Source organism: Strix uralensis, chromosome 2 (assembly GCF_047716275.1).
Source record: "Strix uralensis isolate ZFMK-TIS-50842 chromosome 2, bStrUra1, whole genome shotgun sequence".
Lineage (NCBI taxonomy): Eukaryota > Metazoa > Chordata > Aves > Strigiformes > Strigidae > Strix > Strix uralensis.
In genome coordinates this window covers 73,000,607-73,021,814 of record NC_133973.1, presented here as the reverse complement: position 1 = coordinate 73,021,814, position 21,208 = coordinate 73,000,607, and the positions used below count along the sequence as shown (strand labels likewise).

General features: G+C 35.9%; 1 protein-coding gene across 3 annotated transcripts in view; it reads left to right on the top strand.

Moving 5' to 3' along the window:
* Window positions 1-21,208, top strand: part of MYO16 (myosin XVI) — a 403,249-nt gene that overhangs the window by 287,635 nt on the left and 94,406 nt on the right. For all 3 annotated transcript variants that reach the window (XM_074859294.1, XM_074859293.1, XM_074859292.1), the window contains exons 22-25: window positions 8,312-8,464; window positions 9,083-9,283; window positions 18,239-18,314; window positions 21,017-21,192. In XM_074859294.1, coding sequence (XP_074715395.1) covers window positions 8,312-8,464; window positions 9,083-9,283; window positions 18,239-18,314; window positions 21,017-21,192 — 606 coding nt within the window. The remainder of the gene's footprint in view (window positions 1-8,311; window positions 8,465-9,082; window positions 9,284-18,238; window positions 18,315-21,016; window positions 21,193-21,208) is intronic.

The window sequence follows — 21,208 nt, the reverse complement described above, 5'->3', positions numbered from 1 at the left end:
GGGGACGTTTCAAGCAGCTGCATGAATCTTTCTGGTGCTTCAAATCAGGTCAGTTGATTGACTGTTTAATATCATAATTAAGAGAGCAATATGACACTAAATCACGTGTCAATGTAAGCAATTCATTTTAATAAACTATATTTGCAGATGGTTCAGGAAGAGGGAGCTGGATGAAGCACGTAGAATAACTTGTTCACTCCAGTGAGTGTGTTGGAATAACAAGGCATTAGAGTATTGAAATGTCAAAGGCAAACAAAGAATTGGTCTAGGAACGGTTCACGAACAATGCATAGGACAATAGATGTCAAAGAACTAGAAGAGTAAGGTTAATTATGTCTACACCAAGAATCTGGTAACTTTTGCAGGCAAAATGATGTGACTGACAAGGAGAAAAGTTTTATAGACAATTACAGAATCACAGAATCACAGAATCGTCTAGGTTGGAAAAGACCTTGAAGATCATCTAGTCCAACCATTAGCCTAAATTGACAGTTCTCAACTACACCATATCCCTAAGCACTATGTCAACCCAACTCTTAAATACCTCCAGGGATGGGGACTCCACCACCTCCCTGGGCAGCCCATTCCAACGCCTGACTACCCATTCTGTAAAGAAATGCTTCCTAATATCTAGTCTAAACCTTCCCTGGCGCAACTTGAGGCCATTACCTCTTGTCCTATCGCTCATTACTTGAAGAGACTCATCCCCAGCTCTCTGCAACCTCCTTTCAGGTAGTTGTAGAGGACAATGAGGTCTCCCCTCAGCCTCCTCTTCTCCAGACTAAACAACCCCAGTTCCCTCAGCCACTCCTCATACGACATGTGCTCCAGACCACAAAGAAGAAGGCATTAGAAGTTAAAAACAGTACTAATTAAGTGTTCAGTTTTCCTTGTACTTGGTGAGCTTTGGTAAGCCTTCATTTTATAGAACATGTGTGATACATTTCATTTCTAATAGCAAAAATAGGACACGTAATTCTAAAATAACAGTAAGTGTATGGAATAAGTGACAGTGAGTGGAGTTGTGATTTTTGGTATGAAATTTAAAAGCTGAAAGACAGAGGACAGTGTTTTTAGAAGCCACAGTCTGAGGGAGTCATTGCTCAATAAAGACTGAAAGCTTCTGAATTACCAGGACACAGTGAGTTACTGCTCATCAGCTGAGCTATGGTAAGTGACTACAGTACACTTTTAGCTCACCCCAATTACAATTTACAATCACTTCCCAGCAGTGATCATTAGATTGGGAACAGCATTTTCCTAGAGCAGCTGCATACCTGCTGTGCCAGAACAGCTTTGTATATAGCCACACTGGAACATGGTCAGAAACGAGCACAGATTTTTCTGTCCTGTTCTATACAGAAATGGCCTTCATTTTGTGATCATTTCAGGAAATATGAGTGCTCCACCAAAAATGGCAATGGCAGTTTTCAATGTTAGTTTCCAATGTTTTATTAAGTTTCCTTGTTTGAGAAGGACTATATCTGTTTACAGTTTAATCTGCACTCCTTTAAAAGTAAAAAAATGTCTGCTTCTCTTCTGGTAGAGTTTAAAACTAGGTTAGATCTTATTCATAGTTCCTTTACAGCACAACTTCAAATAGTGTAGTCAAGGAATGCTGCTATCTTCATTATACCTTTATGCTAGTATATTCTTTGACCGCAAGAGCATGCAACACAAATGGAAAGAACTCATGGCCAATGAACATAACAAGCGATAAGCAGGAAGGAAGGTTGATAAAGTTGCCTGTACATTTTTCCCTGTTTCTAAGAACACTGTATTACAGCAGAAAAAACAGACCTTAGAGTAGCAAGCGTAACTTTTCTTCTCCCTGCAGAAAGCCAGGTCTTTCTACAGAAATGGAGGTCTGTGGTTGTGGAAGCATCATAAAGAGCAATAATGCAGTTAAATAAAATGGACTCTAGTAGTCTTTTCTCTCTGATGTCTAATTCAAGTGGTAAACTTAAAAAATATTTGGCTCTTGCTAAATAACTTGTTTAGCTCTTGCATGGTATTTTGCCTCTGTAGACCTCTTAAGTTTTGCAGAAGAAAGCATGTATATATCCTTTTTATAGGAAATATAAGTGATTTATCTGAATTAGGACCACAGGTCATTGGAACAGTCAAGTGTCTCTTGACTTCCATTCAACTCTATACCCATTAAAGTATGTGCACATTACCTGTGTGATGCAGTAGAGCACTGGGAGAGACATGGCTCCCATGACAGCTCCATGCAGCATCTCTGCAGTATCTCTCTTGATAGGAGCCAGCTGGCTCCCAGAGCACAGAGCATTGCCTGCCCCACTCAGGTCTCCACTTCAGAGTCACGGTAAAGCAGAAGAGCTTGTACAACCCAGGTGTGTTCACAGGAATTTTCACCTACTTTTACAATTAGGTGTAGTAGGTTTTAACTTTCTTGGCATGTTATTTCTTTAGTTAACCCTGCTGAGACTTCATTTAATTTTGTCATGTGACCTTTTCTAGCCAAAACAGCCATAACAGAGTATTTTTTTATTAAATTGCATTGCCTCAGCCATTAGACCACTTGTAGCTACCCAAATGTAAGCTCATGTTGCCTATTTTGTATATGGATGGATACAAATAGATAAAAGTTACATGACTTTTCCACAGTCATTGCAGTCTCAGTGCTAGCAGACAAGAATTTCGGACAGTCTGAAGGAGCATTCCAATATTTTATTTTATGCAGAAGAAATCATCCTTCTTTGGGTTTGCCTATCCAGACAGATGGTCCTGCTTGCCTCTGTACTGACCTGGGGGATCGGCAGCTGCTGGTGCACACTGTGCTTTGATACTACGAAGGGACTTGAATGCAGAACCTCCCCCTGCAGTTCCCAGTGCTGGGGCATTCCTTATTCCCCATAGGATGAGAGACATTGCTTTACTATCTTAGTTCAGCCTTTAACAAGGGCTAGCCTCCATGCACAGCAAGGTTTTAATATCCTTGTTGTGGAGCAGTGAGAAGCAGCTGATACTCAGCATCAGGGAGCCAGGCACTAGCAGGGCTGGCCATGCCCTCCCTGATGGGCACCATCCCACAGGACCTCAGCACAGTGGACAGAGCCAGGGCCGGTAGTGGTGCCCATCAGCAGCCCTGACACGGCGAGCAGTGAGCCAGGGCTGGGGTCCTGTCAGGAGCAGCTGGAGACAGGGCTGGAAACTGGCACTGCCATGGTGTCTCCTGGGACCAGACCCATGGGCAGGGTGTGGGTGGGGTCCCAGGGAAAGCTGAGGGGGGGTGTAAAAGCCTATTCCTGCCCTCAGGGGCCTGGTGATCCTGTGTTTTAATTTGTTCTTCCACCCAGTTCCCGTGGATCTTACACTCTGCATGGCTGGTGAGGCCACACCTTGAGTATTGTGTCCAGTTTGGGGCACCTCAATACAAGAGAGATATTGAGGTGCTGGAGCGAGTGCAGAGGAGGGCAATGAAGCTGGTGAAGGGCCTGGAGAACAAATCCTATGAGGAGAGATTGAAGGAGCTGGGACTTTAGTTTGAGGAAGAGAAGGCTGAGGGGACACCTCATCACTCTGCAACTACCTGGTGATTAGTGACAGAACAAGGAGGAATGGCTTTAAACTCCAACAGGGGAGGTTTAGACTGGACATTAGGAAAAAAATTTTCACAGAAAGAGTGGTTAGACAGTGGAATAGGCTGCCCAGGGAGGTGGTGGAGTCACTATCCCTGGATGTGTTTAAGGGTCATTTAGATGAGATGTTGGGGGATATGGTGTAGGGGAGAACTTTGTAGAGTAGGGCTGATAGTTGGACTCGATGATCCCAAGGGTCTTTTCCAACCAGAATGATTCTGTAAGTAAGCTCTTTTGTCATGGTGTACCCCTGTTCCCTCTCAGTCTTTTTGGTCTTTTTTCCAGTCTGCACACATTTTTTTCCATTTGTGCAGGACACTATTGACTGTCTGGTGTTCCAGTCAGCCACTGGAAAACCAGTGTTACTCAGTTTTAAAGATAGTTTATGATGTACCTGACATTAAAATGTTTTTTTTTTCTTTATTCTTTTACAGTAGACACTTTGTGGCCAAAAATAAAATCACTCACCTAAATTGATATTCCCAGCTAGATTCAGTTTGTGATCAATTGGTGAAATGCTTCACAAGGACTTTTATTAACTGATATTTTACTTTTCTACAGCAGCACCCTTTTTTATCCTATAGTACTTAGCTCTGGCCAGCAGTATGAGCGAAAAAAATAATTTGGAACTATTTCAGTATCTTTAATTCCAAATTCTTTCAAGGAAAGACAGTTGTTACCATGTTTGTTTGCTTTCTTGTTTAATACTTTTATATGTACCAAATCAAGTGGGGGACTATTCCACTTTGTATTGAAATTGTGTCCCTTTTGGAGGGGCTTTTCAAACCCTCCTTCGTGGAAAGCTTTTCAGGTGACAGCTATCCATAATAAAAATTTCATATAGTACTGGGTTCTGTTTTAGTTTATTTGAGGAACACAGATCAGCTAATGGCAACTGACCCCAGAGACTACATGAATTCCCAGTAAAATAAAGTTCTAACAGAAAAGCAGAAGGACTATGTTTGAATTTGTGTTGGAGCCACATGAAAAACAAGAACTCTGTGTTAGATCTTGTGCCTCTAAATGGCAAAGGAAGAGATGTAATGGGTTCTGGGTTTGTTATACATTCATTAAAAATATTCTGATTGGTAATCTACATAAGAAAAAGGATGTTGAAATGTTTGGGTAGCAGATACAAGGGAGAACAGTGATCAAGATACTCCTGAGAAATAAGTGATTATCAACTTTAGGTTTAAAAATATTTTCTGAGTCCAACCTCAGTAAATAGATGATTCTGCCTTCCACTATCTTAGAATTACATTTTTGAGAAATGCTAGAGCACATCCTTGCAAATTAAACTTGGTATTGTAGCTTCATCATCTTGGCCCATAACATACGGCTTGATAGATGTGTTGATATGACAGCTGTAAGCTTTACTCCATGCTCTGAATATGCATCCCTTGAGAGGGCTAATCCTTCTGCATGACCAAAGGGTGTAAATGAGCTTTCCAAAGGATGTTTAAATCTATCATTCCCTCACTGATTGACAGTCACCAAGTTTTCTTTCCACAAATTTCCTTTTTTTGGCTATGCCTTTTCAAATAGTTATTTATATAAAGTGAAGAGCAGGAAAATTTCATTACTCATAGATGCTTTTCTGTCTTTGGAGAACAGCACAATTTTGGTCTTCTACCTAAATTTGAATTTGGATTATACTTAATACTACTAACTGGTCAAATGTATAAAAGAAGCTAGATGAAGCTAACACTGTCTAATGTGATGAATACTTATTGCTTTTAACAAATACCACTATATTATTTCCCAAATTCTACAATTTGGATGATACTGCAAGTTGCTTGTTTAAATACTTGAATAATTTTTCTTTTTTTTTCTTCTAATAATATTCTAGAAGTACTTTTTAATGAAGACTTGGACAAATAGATGGTGTATTTGTTTTCACTGAGACATGATAGTGAGTTAGGATTAGAAAGAAAGACAGAAAGGAGGTTTTCTTACAGAAGAGACATAAAGCAAATAAAAGGCATGTAAAGAACAGTTTAACAATGTTTAATCACAAAAAGTACCATAGGTAATGTTGAGTAATACTGCAAGATAAAGTAAATACACAGCTTAAAAGTATTCCCACATATATTTTAGTTAAAAATTTCATTGTTTTTTCTTTTATTACTACTGTATTTCCATCTAATTTTCATGGGTGCAATTAAATACATATTTTAAAAAATTAGTTTTCTGAACTTTTCATATCCTTGGACAGAAAATTGTCATTGTTTTATATAATGCTTCCTATGGCATAGAACAAAAGAAGTTGGGTTAGCAAAGCTAGTTTAGTTAATTTTCATCTGTTTTCTATATTTCAGCTGTTTTAATTATTATGTCAACCTGTGTCAAGCTTTTAATTTGAAACATTCATTTTATTACCTTTTCCCAGAAGGTTGTATAAAACTCTGAAAGATGATCAGAATGTCTTGCTTTTCAGCAGTCCCTGGCTGGGGGGGACTCCTGGTTCTCATTCTGCAAAGCTGTTACTCACAGCCACTGCTAGAGAGAGCAGCTTAGAAGCAGCTTGCAGTTTGTGTAAGAGCTTGAGCTTGCTTTCTGGTCTGGTTTGCAGAACCTTATTGTCATTATGGCAAATCTGTCAAACTGAATGACAGTGTTGCTTATATTACTAAAAAGCACACCGGTGTATGCCACAATATACCGATCAGTAGAATTTATAAATTTTTCTTTTTCCTTTACCAGCCCAGCATGTTATGTATGAATGTTTTAACTAAATAATATGCTTTTTACTTTTGGCAGTTAAAATCAATGCTATTTAGCAGATCTTTTTAAGATATGACTAAGACAGTCTTTCCCTTTGGCTCCAATTGTGTAGTTTAATAATTTTGCTGTGCAGTCAGGTCCTCGAGTACATTTATTGTTTTGATATGTTTTAGGAGATTGGCACACGATAAAAAGTAAGTTTGAGTTTATAGTGATTTTGTCAACTTTTCTTATAGTGAAGTATACCTTGTAAAATTAAATGACATGGTTCTCCAAATAACTTATTTGCAAATAAAGAAATACACAGCATGCATCATTTTAAGGCTTTACATATCCTGTGAAGTATAAGCTTGTAATGTTATGTCTCCCTTTTAAAATAATGTTAAGAAGCCTCTGAAAAGATTTTGTAATTAGAATTATAATTTGAAAAGTGATCAGTAAAGCTTCTTTTGCCTGCCAGAGTTAAAAAAACCTGTCTTTTTCCATAAAATAAGTAGAGAATGCAAGTCAATTTTATACTTTCATTGTTAATAAATTGAGATAACAATCTAAATCTTTAGAAATCGCACTTGTAAAAAAATAGTGGTTTTATTCAAGGCTGTCTTTTGTCTGCACTATCACACATTGGTAAAGGCAGCTAATAACAGACACTTGGTTATAAAATGGGGTTTTGTTTTATTTCTTCTTACTGTTATTCACACTAGCCTATTTCATTGTATAGCAAGTGCAATTTGACAATACTAGCATGAGGTGTTAATGGAAAATTCAGACAACTGTTACACATGAGTTGGGTTCTTTTCTCTCATCTGGATGTTAAGCCATGTAGTTTTGAGCTAAATATTTCATATTTTTAAATATGGCTTGCTGGTGGAATTGCTTTTACATACTTTATTCATGGAAGATATAGTTTATGGCCAAAACAAATATGTGACTAGTTTAGTCTGAAAAGAGACTGCATGCAAGCATTCCTTGCATCATTCTTCATATAAAGGGTTCTTCCACCCTTTTAGGAGTTTCTGTTTTCTTAATTTCTTACTGATAGTATAGCATTGGAAGAGATTTTAGAATCTTCCACTAAAATTTCCACTTTAATATAAATCAAACAATTAAAACAGTTTTTCCTCAAAGTTATTAAATATTTACTTTTTTTGCAGATTGTGAGCTTTGAATAAAATACGAAAGGTCCCAAAATAAGCTGATACAACTCCTACCTCTTTTTAATTGAAAATCAGATTCCTATTAAACTATATGTTTTGTAAAAGTGGCATTACACCTCTTAGAAGGCTACCAAAGAAAATATTTGAGAGGCTTTTATATTATTTATCTCTCCAAACTGTGAACTTTTCTATTGAAGACTGTTTTTGTTGCCAACCTTCTCTTAGAATATCATTAAAATTAAGAGAACCATCTAGTAAAATATGTTATAAACCACCTAGTCCCTAGGTGGTTTATAACATATACTTGGGCAAAACAATGAATTCTTCAGAGACTCCTTTAGACTTCAGTGACATTATATGTGGAAGCAGAGTTTGAATGTCTTTGTCAATGTTGAACTAACTACAGAGTCAGGATCCTAACCAAATATGTAGCTATTTTTTCTAAAAGCACATTGCATCTGTGTAGTCTTCCTGAATATAAACTTCAGAAGAATATTAAGTGTACCAATTTATACATAGACTCACTGCACTTCAGTCAATAGAATTAGTGTAAATTTGCACTATATTTGATAATGCTGGTATTTGATAATTCTTATATGGAATTCACAAGGAACTCTGCAGGTAGAAAACTGTTTATTCCCAGTTTGATACTAATAGCTGTTAAAATGTAAATTTCCCTAGGGTTTTGCTAGTCTATGGTCTGCAGAGAGATAACATATTGTGGATTGACATTTCACCAAGTTCGATATTAGACGTGCATAAAACCTACACCGATGCATTATCCAGTAAACTTCTAATACTCATTTTTTTTTCATTTTACAATAGCTGTGTGTCAACATGACCAATGAGAAGATACACCAGTACGTCAATGAAGTGCTTTTCCTACAAGAGCAAGCAGAATGTGTACAAGAGGGAGTTGCCATGGAAACAGTGTATTCTCCTAGTAACCATACTGCAGCCTTGGATTTTTTCTTTCAGGTAGTTCTCAGATCTGTTTTACACCATGTATATTTATATATGGTCTCTGCATGTTAGACTAATACAAACTTTTGCCTGCATTTTCTGATTTATGAATCTGTAGAGAGGGTTATGGATCCAAAGAGACCATAGAGAGAGCTGTCATAACTGCCCTCATAGCTCGAGGGCTAACAGAGATTTGTAACAGTCCAGGGTTGAAGAAGATGTTACAGAAACTCCTTGCCTGTACTGATTCATGTGTAGCATCTGTGTTTCATGCCATGTTCTTAATGCAGGTGTAGGACTGACGAGTCTCTGTTGCAAGCCTGACAGTTTCTTTTGTGCCTGGAGCTAGTTTCTGGAATATAACTTCTAAGAAGGAAGTAGCCCAATCAGTTTCCTGAAAGATCATCAATAGTTACCATTTTTGGGAACTGAAATATTATTCCCTGTGTTTCTTGCAGAACTATCTGATGTGCATAGCCTTGGAGACTTACCAGAATATTTTAACCATTGTTTCCTTTTCTTTGAGGTGATATATATTTCTGTTTACTAAATTACAAGCTATATTACTCTGCAAGGAAAACTGAAATTCTATTGCTCTTGTATAAAACAAGAAAAATCTATTTTTCATTTCAGAAACCATCAGGCTTTTTGTCAATGCTGGATGAAGAAAGCCAATCTATTTGGTCAGTGGAACAGAGTTTTTCTAAACGCATTCAGTCTTACCTGGATGCATCAGACACAAATACAGTATATTCCTCCACAAAAGATGGAAATGGTAACCTTGCCCCAAAGGATCAGGGCTCCACCTTCACTGTTATGCATTATGCTGGGAGGGTAAGTTGTTTGAATGTTTGGTTATACACACTGAAATGAAAAAGAGCAAACAACAAAATTCTGTGTGGCTTCTCCAACTCCTGGGTATACGTAACAAATCACTTTCTAGTGATGAATTTTCAGAGGGCAACTTAGAATCTCAATGCAATATTTACTGTATAAAATCTATAGTTTGTATCATATTGTGCAGGATTTGGGCTACCTAATTCTGGCTTCTAAATTGTATCTACACTGTAAGTACTTAACAAAGAAGGGGGTATTCAGATACCTCAGCATAAATGTTTAATGCCATTTTAGCTGGCTGTGACATTGCTTTCAGATGTTCCAGAACAGTATAGGCTCCCTGTAGGTACTGTGCCATATATGTAGATACTGTGGATACCAGCAGGCATCCAGTAAAAAAAAAATGAATGTTTTTTTGTTAGTAATCATAATCAAAATATATGTTTTTCCTTTTTTTCTTCAAAATCCCAGAACATGCTAAGTGTCTCTAATGTGGCTGTAAACCAGGATGAATGTTTTGCATTTCCCCTCCTGCAATGTTAATGGGAAAAATGTAATCAATTCTGTTAAATAGGCAGAATAATCTTATAATATTATAAGATTATAATCTTCTCCTTTTCTTTCTAATACTCCCTCATTTTCACATTGTCTCCACAACCACCCGCAGCCCAAAGCAAGCAAATTAGGTGTGTATTTAAAGGGATAATCAGGTTTTTTATATAATCTGAAAGATTGGCCCCTCTGTGATTAATCTGACATGCTGCCATTTCTCTCTGTTCAAAGCATGGTATTTGAAATGAGCTTATGAATGTAGATTGTATGGACACAGTATAATGGGGGTTCTTAGTTATTACTTTTCCAAAACTTCCACTCTTGTGAGTTTTGTTCAAGACTTGCCTCCAAGTCACCAAAAAAAGACTTGCTGGCTCTGTCATATCTGAAGGTAATATTATATGCCCTGAGCTCTCCAGAACAGATAAGAGATTGGAATGTGCACACTTAGGCTTTAACCAGATTAGGGTCCTTTACAGCAATATAAATGGGGGAAGGTCTATACTGTGTCTCCTCAGTTGGAAATGAAGTCAGTGGAAGTGTTGAGTAGTGTTCCAATGCAGGCAAATTTGTTCCTTCCCAACGATAGAAATGTGTTCATTGTGGAAAGGATTAAGACTATTTCGGCAGTGCTTAAATTCCTAACCTAAATACTCTGAATAACTCCCTGGAGGCTCTTCTTTCATCACAAGACCTTCTACTTAGACTCAAATTATTTGCCAAAGTGGTTTGAATACCTTCACTATTGCGACTTTTCAGTAGGAATGCGGGCACACTGCGGTTAGAGAACAGCACAACAAAGATTTTGTGAAACTTATTAGCATTTAAAGTGATAGAGTTAAGAACTGATTGTGGACTCCAGATGTCTAATTTACTTTATAAATCTGTTCTATACATGTTAGGTAAATTATTTTTCATGGAGTTCTGTTGAGATTATACAAATTTATTACAAGAGCTCTAAGAGGTTCCACACACCAAAAAACTGACATGGAAGCAGCAGCAAGGCAGCTGTATTAAAATCATAACCAGAATAATAGGCACATTTCTTCAAAATGAAAAAAATGTTTGTCATATTCTCTGAAGAAGCACTCAGTAGGAAGATTTTTTAAGATTAAAGTTTCGGGTGCCTAGTTCTGAAAGTTAAACTGTGACTGGTAAGGAGTACACTTTTCATTAACGTGCATTTTAGCCTTGCATGGTTGTTTAGATTTTTTTTTTTATAACATAGACACTTGGTTTGACCTTTTCCCAATAATAGAAATGACGTTTAATCTAAAAGTACAAACAAATAGACAGCTCTCCAAGTAATGTAAATTCACACATTCTTTTGAAGTCAGTTGAGATCCTTTGATTTACATTGGCCAAAGAACCTGACCGTCAGGTTCTTTGCATCCTTTTGACAGTAAAATGCTTGGCCCTGCCAAAACAGAAAAGTTCCCATGCAAATGCTTAACTCGTCTGACTTTAATAGTGATTGAGCAAAATCCCCAAAGACACTTGCATTTTTGATATCTCATGGAACTGTTATGTAGCTATCATAGATCAAAATTTCCAGTGATTTATGATATGTATTTACATAAAAACTGATGATAGCATTACTGTACTAAATAATGACACAAACTGAGTTTATTCTGAGACTAGTATGTCTTCATACATTGATAAGTTGAGTATGAAAAACTAGGATTTTGAAACTGCTGATGCTGTTCTTTGTGCTATTACCATATTTAGTAGCTTATTATAGAGGTAATTTGTGATTTATGCTTTATGAAAATTGTTAAAGGATCAGGCTTTTACATATATCAGGTTTTATTTGCACTTGAAAATAAGAATTTCATATCTAAAGTAACAGTATAGTTTGGCAGGTTTTGAGAGCCATTTTTACAGTCTAATATCAATTAAATGAGTCTAAAGTAAGTGAAGTATAAAGCATTACCTTCAGAGATCCCCAAATTTAAAACAAGGGGGCTTGATTTTATTCTCATTTACCACAATTTTTCACTGATTGTAACTCCCTTAACTTGGTAAAGCTTCTCATTATTTACATGAGTATAACTGAAAGATGCATTAGACCCAGAGGGTAAAAAAGAATTACCAGTAAAATGTGACAGGTAATTGAACATGAAATTTTTCACTTCTGGGCTTAATCATTTATATTCGGATGATGTGTCTAGGCTGGTGTTCATGGGGGAAGTCCCACTAAATGCAGGATCTGTGCTAGAGTGTGAAGGCAGACAACCTGATTTACCTATGTAACAAAAGTTGTAACTGCAATGTAGTTCACAGCCAAAGTGAAACAGCTGCTACTCCAAGTCATCTAGAGAAAAAAAAAAAAAAAAGCTAATATTCTATGTTGGCCCTGGTATGAGTCTCATAGAGACCCTTGTAATTTGGGCACCTTTTCGTCAGGAGTTTATGTATGTAGCTCGAAGTCCAGAAAGAATTGGGTTTCTGTCTTTACTCGGACACTTACAGTACGTATTTTAGCAACTCATAAGTGCAGTTATACTGGAAAATGCATCTATTAAAAATACTGCCTCACTGAAAAGACCTCTTCTATATATTTAATTGAGATCGACAGACAGCCTTTTGTGAACAAAACTGGTATCTCTAGCTTTATATTATGAGAGAATTACAGCTGATACAAATGTGTCCATGCAGTTTTAAAAACCTCTAACATGTTCATATCTTAACTTTTTGTGTCAGGATAGTCATAGAAAAAAGAAAAGAAGTCTTTTCTTCCAATATCAAGTCTTCTTGATTGATTGTAGTCATGCATTGACAGGTGTTGCCCATTCCCTTATGTTTTAGGCTCAGTAGCTTTTCCTAGAACTACACATACCATATTGTTGTTCCAATCCTAACTAGCCTTAGACCATTCCAGAAAAGGCAGTACTGAGAGAAAAGAGAAGAGATAACAGGTCAGAAGTTGAAAAAAGAAAACATGAGGTCAGAGTGAGCCTCGGAAGGCATATGGGAAGAAAAGGCTCAGAGTAATGTGTAAGGGAAAAAGTCCTAAAGAATTTGGCATCTGTACTTGAATTTCTGGCAAAAAGAATGCTTTAAGAAAATTTATATGTATGATAACATTCTGAGAGACCTTTGATTTTTTTTCTTACTTTCTTTACTGTTTTGGAATTAAGAAAGTGGAATAAAAGAGGAAAACAGTATGCACAAGTAAGCTGCTGCACATAGAAGAAATCAACACCAGGGTGAGATTTTTCAGTGAAACATGAGAGAGAATACCGTATTATACAAATGTGACAGAATGATCCCGTTGAAGAAAGAAAACAATTTTTTATTCATTTCTCTTGAATTTTACTATTATGCCTACACAACACTGAATCTGTCTTTTTCTGCATGAGCAATATGATACATTTGTTAACTATATGAACATATGCTCAGCAAAGGCCACTGTGAACATTAGTACTTGATCATATCAACTATTTTACTTTTATCTCCCAGTTTTAATTTTGCATCTGAACAGAATCCTACAATGCCTTGACACATTATGAGTCTCTTCTAAGAGCTATTTAATGTCTTGGTATCTGAGTGCTATAAGACAAAAAGCTTATCTGTTCTGTTCAGACAGAAGGTAGAGAAGAATGATTTAGGTTTTGTATGGCTAAAAAAAAACCCTAGTGGAAGGTTTTATCTGAAGGTCAACACATTTCCCTGAACACTGGCAGTCTGATCTCTTCTGGAAAAATTCTGCTCATCTGGGGCATTGCTTTGTTTCTGATGCCTAACATAAATGTGGGTATTCTCAGCTGCTTCTCACGGAGCCTCTCTGCCTGGCAGCACCGTGAGAGGAGAAGCACGCCAATTCCATGCTGTATGCTGCAAGCTTGCCTTGAGGAAGCGAAGCATTTCGTGGGTGCAGTTGATCAATGCATCTGACCATCAGCTGAAACTATACAAAGAATGTGTTATACTAAATTTCTAGATGCTTTTATTGATAACATTAATATTTAAATTGTGGGCTCTCATATAACGAAGGGCTTCACATGAATTATATCTCTGAACTGTCAGCCTTACTGATAGCTGTGATTTTTGAAGAGTAACATTCCATCACCGAACTTTCTCGAGGACTCAAAGTTGTTTTTTTCTAATTTTATGGAAGAATTAGCATCTGAATAAGTAAATCAGAAATATACTGTCTTAGCACAATGCCAAGAGACACAGCTTTACCTGATGGTGGTATTTGACATACCATGTTCGAGATAATGAGCTATTTGCCCATTGTTCATGTAGTCTGAATAATATGTCATCATAATTTAAGCTTTTTGCAGTTTAAATTTATACCTGAATTTACAAATCAGATAAGCCCCTTGTCACTGTTTATCTTGCTGGTTTTGACTTACAGTACTGTAATAAACTGATCAGATCAAAAGACCAACTTCTTTGCTCTATAAACCAGTGTGTATAATGTCCTTTAAGTGCAGATCAATGTCTGTTCCATTTCTCAGCTATGTGCATTTCAAAAATACCTCTCAGCTGTCAGCTCACCTTCACCGAGGCAGTCTTCTCTGAAATGCCTTATATATCCCAGGCAGACTCTGAAACTGAACCTCTAAATCAAAAGACAAAAGGAGATGGATTAATCAATAAGGATGCTTTCATTTTCTCTATTTTTCCCCAGGCTGAATCCCCAGACATAACAATCAAATCAGTCTAGTCTAAGCTATACCAAAGCCTGTAAAGGTTACTTGACAAAGATTCCTTTTTACACAGACAAGATAGTCGTGCTTTTTCTCCCTTTCTCTCTTTCTTTCTTTAAGTAGACTTGATTTCGCACTTTCACTTACAGGAGAAAATAATAGAACACTTCCCTCCACCATCCTATTTTTTTTCTAAATATCTGCTGGTTTCAATATGCTACTATTTCTATCACAGTGTTAGAATAAGACTTTCCAGACTATATAAAATTACTTATTTCACTCATTGCTTAACAAGACTTGTTTGGGGAGGGTGAGAAGCCCAGTGATCCTAAAAAAATTTGCACATTCAAGCATTTAAAAGATATCACTCACATTTAAATACTGGCAGAAAATTAACAACTACAAATGACCCTCTGTGCACTGAAATCGTCCTTGGACATGTTCTCAAAAATTTCTCATTTAATTATATGAACTGATGATTTTCTCATTAACTAAATTTAACAACAAATGTGAAACTGTGAGTTTCTGAGTTACATTTTGTTATTAAAATAGTAAAATTTTCCCTTTTAATTGTGAATGCAGCCAAATCAACCTTAACATTCCAGGTGGTATTTTCCTGGCTTGTTTTAGGTTTCCTGCTGGATCTGCCATTAACTTTGAGTGCTTTTGGCCTATCACAAGATATGAAAACTATTTACAAAACAGAGTTTTTGAAGGAATTTATGAAAATTATGTGTAAAGGTGGCCCTGTTGATAAAGTATATTGGGAAATCCAATGAAGATAAAGTCCCTTGTCAAAGTCAGATGTTAAGAGATGTACAGTGGAGCGGCATGAGGATAACTAATGTATCAAAGAGGCAAGAGTATGTAAGAAGATAAGAGGAACATGCAGTTCCCAAAGCTAGGTCTGTGCACATTTGGTGTGTGAGCCTCCTGTTTCCTTGGTGTTGTTTTTTACCTCTTACTTGTATCTGCTAGTTATCATGATATTAAAACCAGCTATGCCACTTTAAATGACCAGAAAACAGGTTCAAAACAAATAAAATTAAGTATTTTTTCACATAGCTAGTTACTAATAAAACTCCTTGCCACAGAGGGTTATAGATGCTGAAAATGTTAATGAGTTCTGGAAACAGAGACTAGAGGAGGAAACATCAGTGAAGAGATATTAAACACAAAGATAAGATATGGCCTGCAGGTCAAGAACTCCCTTATGGGCAGAGCCCTGGAAGCTGAGAGGGGAACCAGGGGGAGGCAGAGTAGAAGTATTCTTCAATATTTTCCCTAAATGTCCAGGACTAGATGAACATTTGGCCTGCCCCACTACCACTGTGCTTAGGTTAAGCTCTTTTCCTTTCTGAACTTAAATCAAGAAGGAAAGCAAATCCAATCCCTTTCTTGTTTTAATCTGTTTTAATGAAATAAAAGGCAGTGTGGAACTCCACACTATTTTCTTTTTTAATAAAAATACTTCTAACTAGTCTAGGTATATCTAAAGACCTTATTTCCTTTGGTTTAAAACAGACACGTAGGTTTACATACTGTCTACCCCAGAGTTCATCATGTAAAGCAAGATAGAGCAAATAGCTGCAATAAATAGAAGTGAGAACAAGGAGTATGTTTTATAATACTGGAACCATGATCTAAGCGAGTGCACATTTCCTGTCTGAATCATATAATATTTGTTTGTTTTTTGTCTCCTCAGAATAACTATCCACTGTGCATGAGTGCCAATCAGTGCAGAGTTTTGGCCAGGTTTACTTTAGAAACCCAGTGGAAGAAAACTAAGGGAAATATTTGTGCTTTAGGCAAAGTGTTATGTAGGTTGGCATCTCTGATGAGGGCAGGATTAAATTAACAAAATTGGCAGCTAGAAGAGGACTTCTTTCTTTTTCTCTTTTGTGAGACTGGCAATGAATATGGAACCCTAGAGTGCCATTTCATTGAGTCAGTTTTCATGTCTTTAGGCAGTGAATTAATTTACCAAGTCTATGGAAAAACTGTTACAGACTTAGCAATTTCTTCATAAAAGGGAATCCTGCTAACTTTTATGTATTTTATGTGATATGAGAGATGTATTATGAATATAGTTCTAGAAGTTGGTGATGTATTATACCAGCACCAGTACTGAAACTTCTCCCTGTTTCAGTCTAGGCACTTAATCATAATATAGTATCTCCCACCGCTATACTTACCTACTCTTCCCACCAATTCTAAATCTCCTAATTTAGTCAAAGCCTAAGACACTCAATTAGGATCTGACATTATGGATTTGTCGAATAAGTTCTGTTAATTATCTTTTATGGACCAGTATGGTAGAACATTTACTTTATGTACACTAAAAGCATTTAATAGTATACTTAAATTATTCTAATAGTTTGCTAACTATGTTGTATGTTCTTAGGAGATGCAATTAGAAAATTATATAACATTGCATCTGTCATGTAAAAGAACATAATTCTATTGTTATACCTTTTCTATGTCAGATGCCATATTAATTACATCATTTGACAATTACTAACTATAACAGATTATACACATCCAAGTCATATAATCTCTTTCATGAGTAAAATAGCATTACATAATTGTCAGATGACCCAATGGAAAACAAAATTAATGCACTGTTTAGTATTACTAATCTTAATTATATATTTACAGCTTTATTAAATATAGAAGGATAAAATTTCCCCAAATGTCTAAGGGGCTTAGGATATAGATGCAATAAAAAACTTTAAAAAGACTTTAGATGGAAACATGGTCCCAAGGTAAATAACAAACTGTATTCTAAGAAGTTCCCATTAAGCATCTGCCTGATCCTGGAGGTACTACAATCTATAATTTTCTTTCTTTTTAACTTAAAAATTCCCTTTGGGTTCTACTACCATGCAAGACAAAGCTGTTTATATGTAAAGCCTGTAAATTAACTAGTTGTTTGTCTTCCATCCCCATAAAAAGTAAAAAAAAAAAAGAACTCGGCTCAGTGACTGCTTTTTGGTCTTAGTGCTGCTTTTCTGTACAGCATCTCCTGGGGATGGGCTCAGTGTTAAAACAGTCACTTGGTCATATTTCTTCATTTTGGATATACCCTCAGGAACTCTGGCTAGAACCTTGCATTTTTCTCACTTCTCAGAGTGCCCACCACATGTGTTAGAGTTTATCTGCAGTCAGATGACAGATGGAGTGACAATCCAACTGTCTGTTCTTGAAATTATGACATCAGGCAATTAAGGTGATGCAAAATCCTTATGTGCAGTTGTTAAAAAGATCAATGGATTTGTTCATAACCTATAGACTGAACTTGCTTCCAAAGGATATATGACTGGCTGGAACTTTTCTTGAGTGTGAGCTGGGACGCAGATTGCTCCATGAGTGTTTTGTCATGGTCAGTGTGAACAGTCTCCCGTTGACAAGGAGGTCTGTGATCTGGGAGCGACTTGCTTATCCTACAGGGAAAGTGGTGTTTAGGTCACGGTCTTCTGTTCTACACTACACTTTTGATTCAAAGTCTTGCATTGTGGAAATGTTTTAGAATCAGTCTGATGAAATTTCTGTATACTTACAGAGACACACAAAGTTCAACAACCAGTTCTTCTGGTTAGTGTTGTTGGCACTAAGAAAGGAACAAAAGACACTAGCCGGTGCCAGCCTTTTTTTGTTGAGTGGAAAAAAGCATTTCTACTGCTGTAAGATTTTTAAAAGATGCATTGGTCATTACTAATGATGTCACAATATTTTATTATAGGTTACTTATGAAATTGCTGGTGCGATAGAAAAAAATAAAGATTCCCTTTCACAAAATCTCATATTTGTAATGAAAAGTAAGTAAATGGTTTGGTGGTTGCTGTTGTTGTTAGAAATCAAGATATTATGACTTGACTTTAATTTTCATTTTATTTTTAAGAGACATTTATATATAATTTCCAGTTAAAAATGTCACCATCTTTTGTATGTACGCATTGTTTGAAATTTGCTCTTAACTTAGAAAGCTTTTAGAATTCATGAACATAAAGCATCTTCATCATGTGATATGATGTAAAGAACTAGAAGGTATAGTGAGATGAGTATGACTTAAAGAAATCATTGAGTATGAATTAAGATAAAAATAAACCCCAGAAAATAAGGAAAGGAAATAAGGCTCCGAAAATCATAGACTGCAGTGGGATGCACTTCACTGCTTGCGTACCTTTCTAAAAGCGGGAAATTGTGTACATTCTTGTGTTTTTTAGTGAATAGATACAGATGTTCATTGAAATACAAAATTAAATACCTTTCCACGTGCATATTGTATAATTATGCCTAATAATAATGTAACTCAGTTTATTAATTAATGATTCAGAATTAGGTTATTAAAGACCTCTATCATTTACTCTTTCTGCGAAGAAAAACAAAACATTTTCCTCAGGGAAATGTCAGTTTGTCCTGAGATATTATTTGTCTTTTCTCCAACCACTGCAGAGTCTTTCACTTAGTATATTATATACTTATATTTCTTTCCATAGAAAAAGAGGTCTTTTGGAGGTAATATTTGTCTTCCAGATCAGCCCCACTGTAACAATGTATTGGTTTTTAGCAATTTTACTGTAAAATTAGCTGAACTCCCTAGTAAAATAATTGATGCATTTTGAAAGCAAACAGTGTACATTAAGGATGAAGAAAGAAATGGAAGAATTGATCTTTAATATAATCCTATTGATTATAGTTTTAGAGACATTCCAGTTCTCACTACTTGGAATTTACATGATAATCTGCCAAACAGTGTAAGAAGGTATGGCAACTTCCAGTATGCTCTACATGAGAGAGCATTCTTCCATTCTCTCACATAGTCTCCTTTTGCATTTACATTGCTACTGTTAAAAGGGAAGAATGGAGGATTAGATTGGATATAAATATGCTGAAATGCTGATATGCTGAAATTGAGTGTATATATAATTAAGAAGTCATAATAACAACAATTATAATTAATGGAAACATTCTGAAGGCAGAACATTTACAAGCATGCAAGTCATTTAAGAGCTACGTTCCTTCTTTTTTAAGTGACTTAGCCTTAAAACCTCTTGATTGTCAGTGACACATTTCCTTCAGGGTCAGTTTCGTAAATTATGTAGATGCATGCCTTAAGTGCATGCTTCCTTTGATTTTCATTGAATTTAGTTTCCTTAATCAAAACTTTTAAATATGCTAACAACAATAAAGTAATTTGCATATATGTGTAAGAATGTGTAACATACCTGTCCAACAAATACATCAGGAGAGACTATTGACATAGGCTTTATCTGTTTCAATTTGAAGTACATAATTTTAATGCCTTTCCTAATGCTACTCTACTGTGTTTATCCATATTTTAAAAATATGGAGGTTTACTATGTCTGCTGATTGTGCTGAAATTGTTTCAAGTATCTGCTTTACTATCTTCCTCATAATTTTATTATTCCTGTTAAGTAAGGAATAGCAATCTCCACAGAAAAGGGGAAACAAATCTATTGCATTTAAGCATCTAGTAATATACCTTTAGACAGCTAATAAAGAGCAAACTGAGGATTTCTACCTGCTATGCTAAACTTAATGACATTTTTTATGATGCTTATCCCATTCACCTTTCTGGCTTTTTGTTTTATTCACATAATGGGTGTGATAATAATGCTAGTTTGCTAGATCTTAAAAAAAATAAAAAATTTAGGATGGTTAAAGATGTATCACATAACAGGTTTTTAATGCTTATTGGTGATGTGTTGGTACAAGCAGCATGTAATTACCATGTTCATCTTAAAAAGCCCATGACCATAACCTCATAAAGGATAATTTGACTGAAATTAGTATGAAGTATCCTATCTGTCTTAAAACTCAAATTTTTATTTTTAAAAACACCTCTTGGAAGTGTATTTTTTGTACTAATTATCACCACTGCATCAAACATATGTATGGCATTGTCTTTTTTCTGTAAATGTTTGTAGATGAATAGAAATGTGAACCCAGCTTGCTACAGTTCTGTCCTTCAGCTTGCCTTTTTTTTTTTTTTTTTTTCCCATCCCTTCCCATATTGTGTTTTATATCATTCTTTTTCTCTGGTGCAGTGACTGTCTATAATTTACTTCTGTCAAGTGCCTTGATCATTTCTAAATACTATTATGTTAGGTAAATGTGCAGAATGCATCTCTCATTGCTTTAATAGATGGATAAATTGGGAATCTGTAATGGAACAAAATTCAGAGGTGATTATCACATTTAAGTTTAGTTTAATTTTACATTTATCACAATTAAGTTTAGATAGATCGCAGCCTGAAAGGTTTGTTTTCTGCCCTGTTTTGTTCAGCACAGCAACTGAATGTTTTAAAATAATGTTACTATCCCTAGATATTGAATGCTGCTTGATAACTAACATAATAGTTTATTGTTTTTTCCACTTAAGTTTACTTATTTAATTCTATCTCCTACTGTATGTCTTTTTAATTCCAAATATAATATATGTAATTTTCAAACTTGTATTTTATCTTCATGCATTAATTTCTTCTTTTTTTTCTAGCCAGTGAAAATGTAGTCATCAATCAATTGTTCCAGTCCAAGCTGACACAAACTGGATCACTTGTTCCTCCATATCATTCCCTTAAAATCAAAGGGTGTAAAGCAGCTTTGCTGAGTAAAAAAACATCAGTATCCTGTGCAAGTGGAGAATCAAAGAAATATATCGAGCTCAGCAAGGTAAGAACTTAGGACT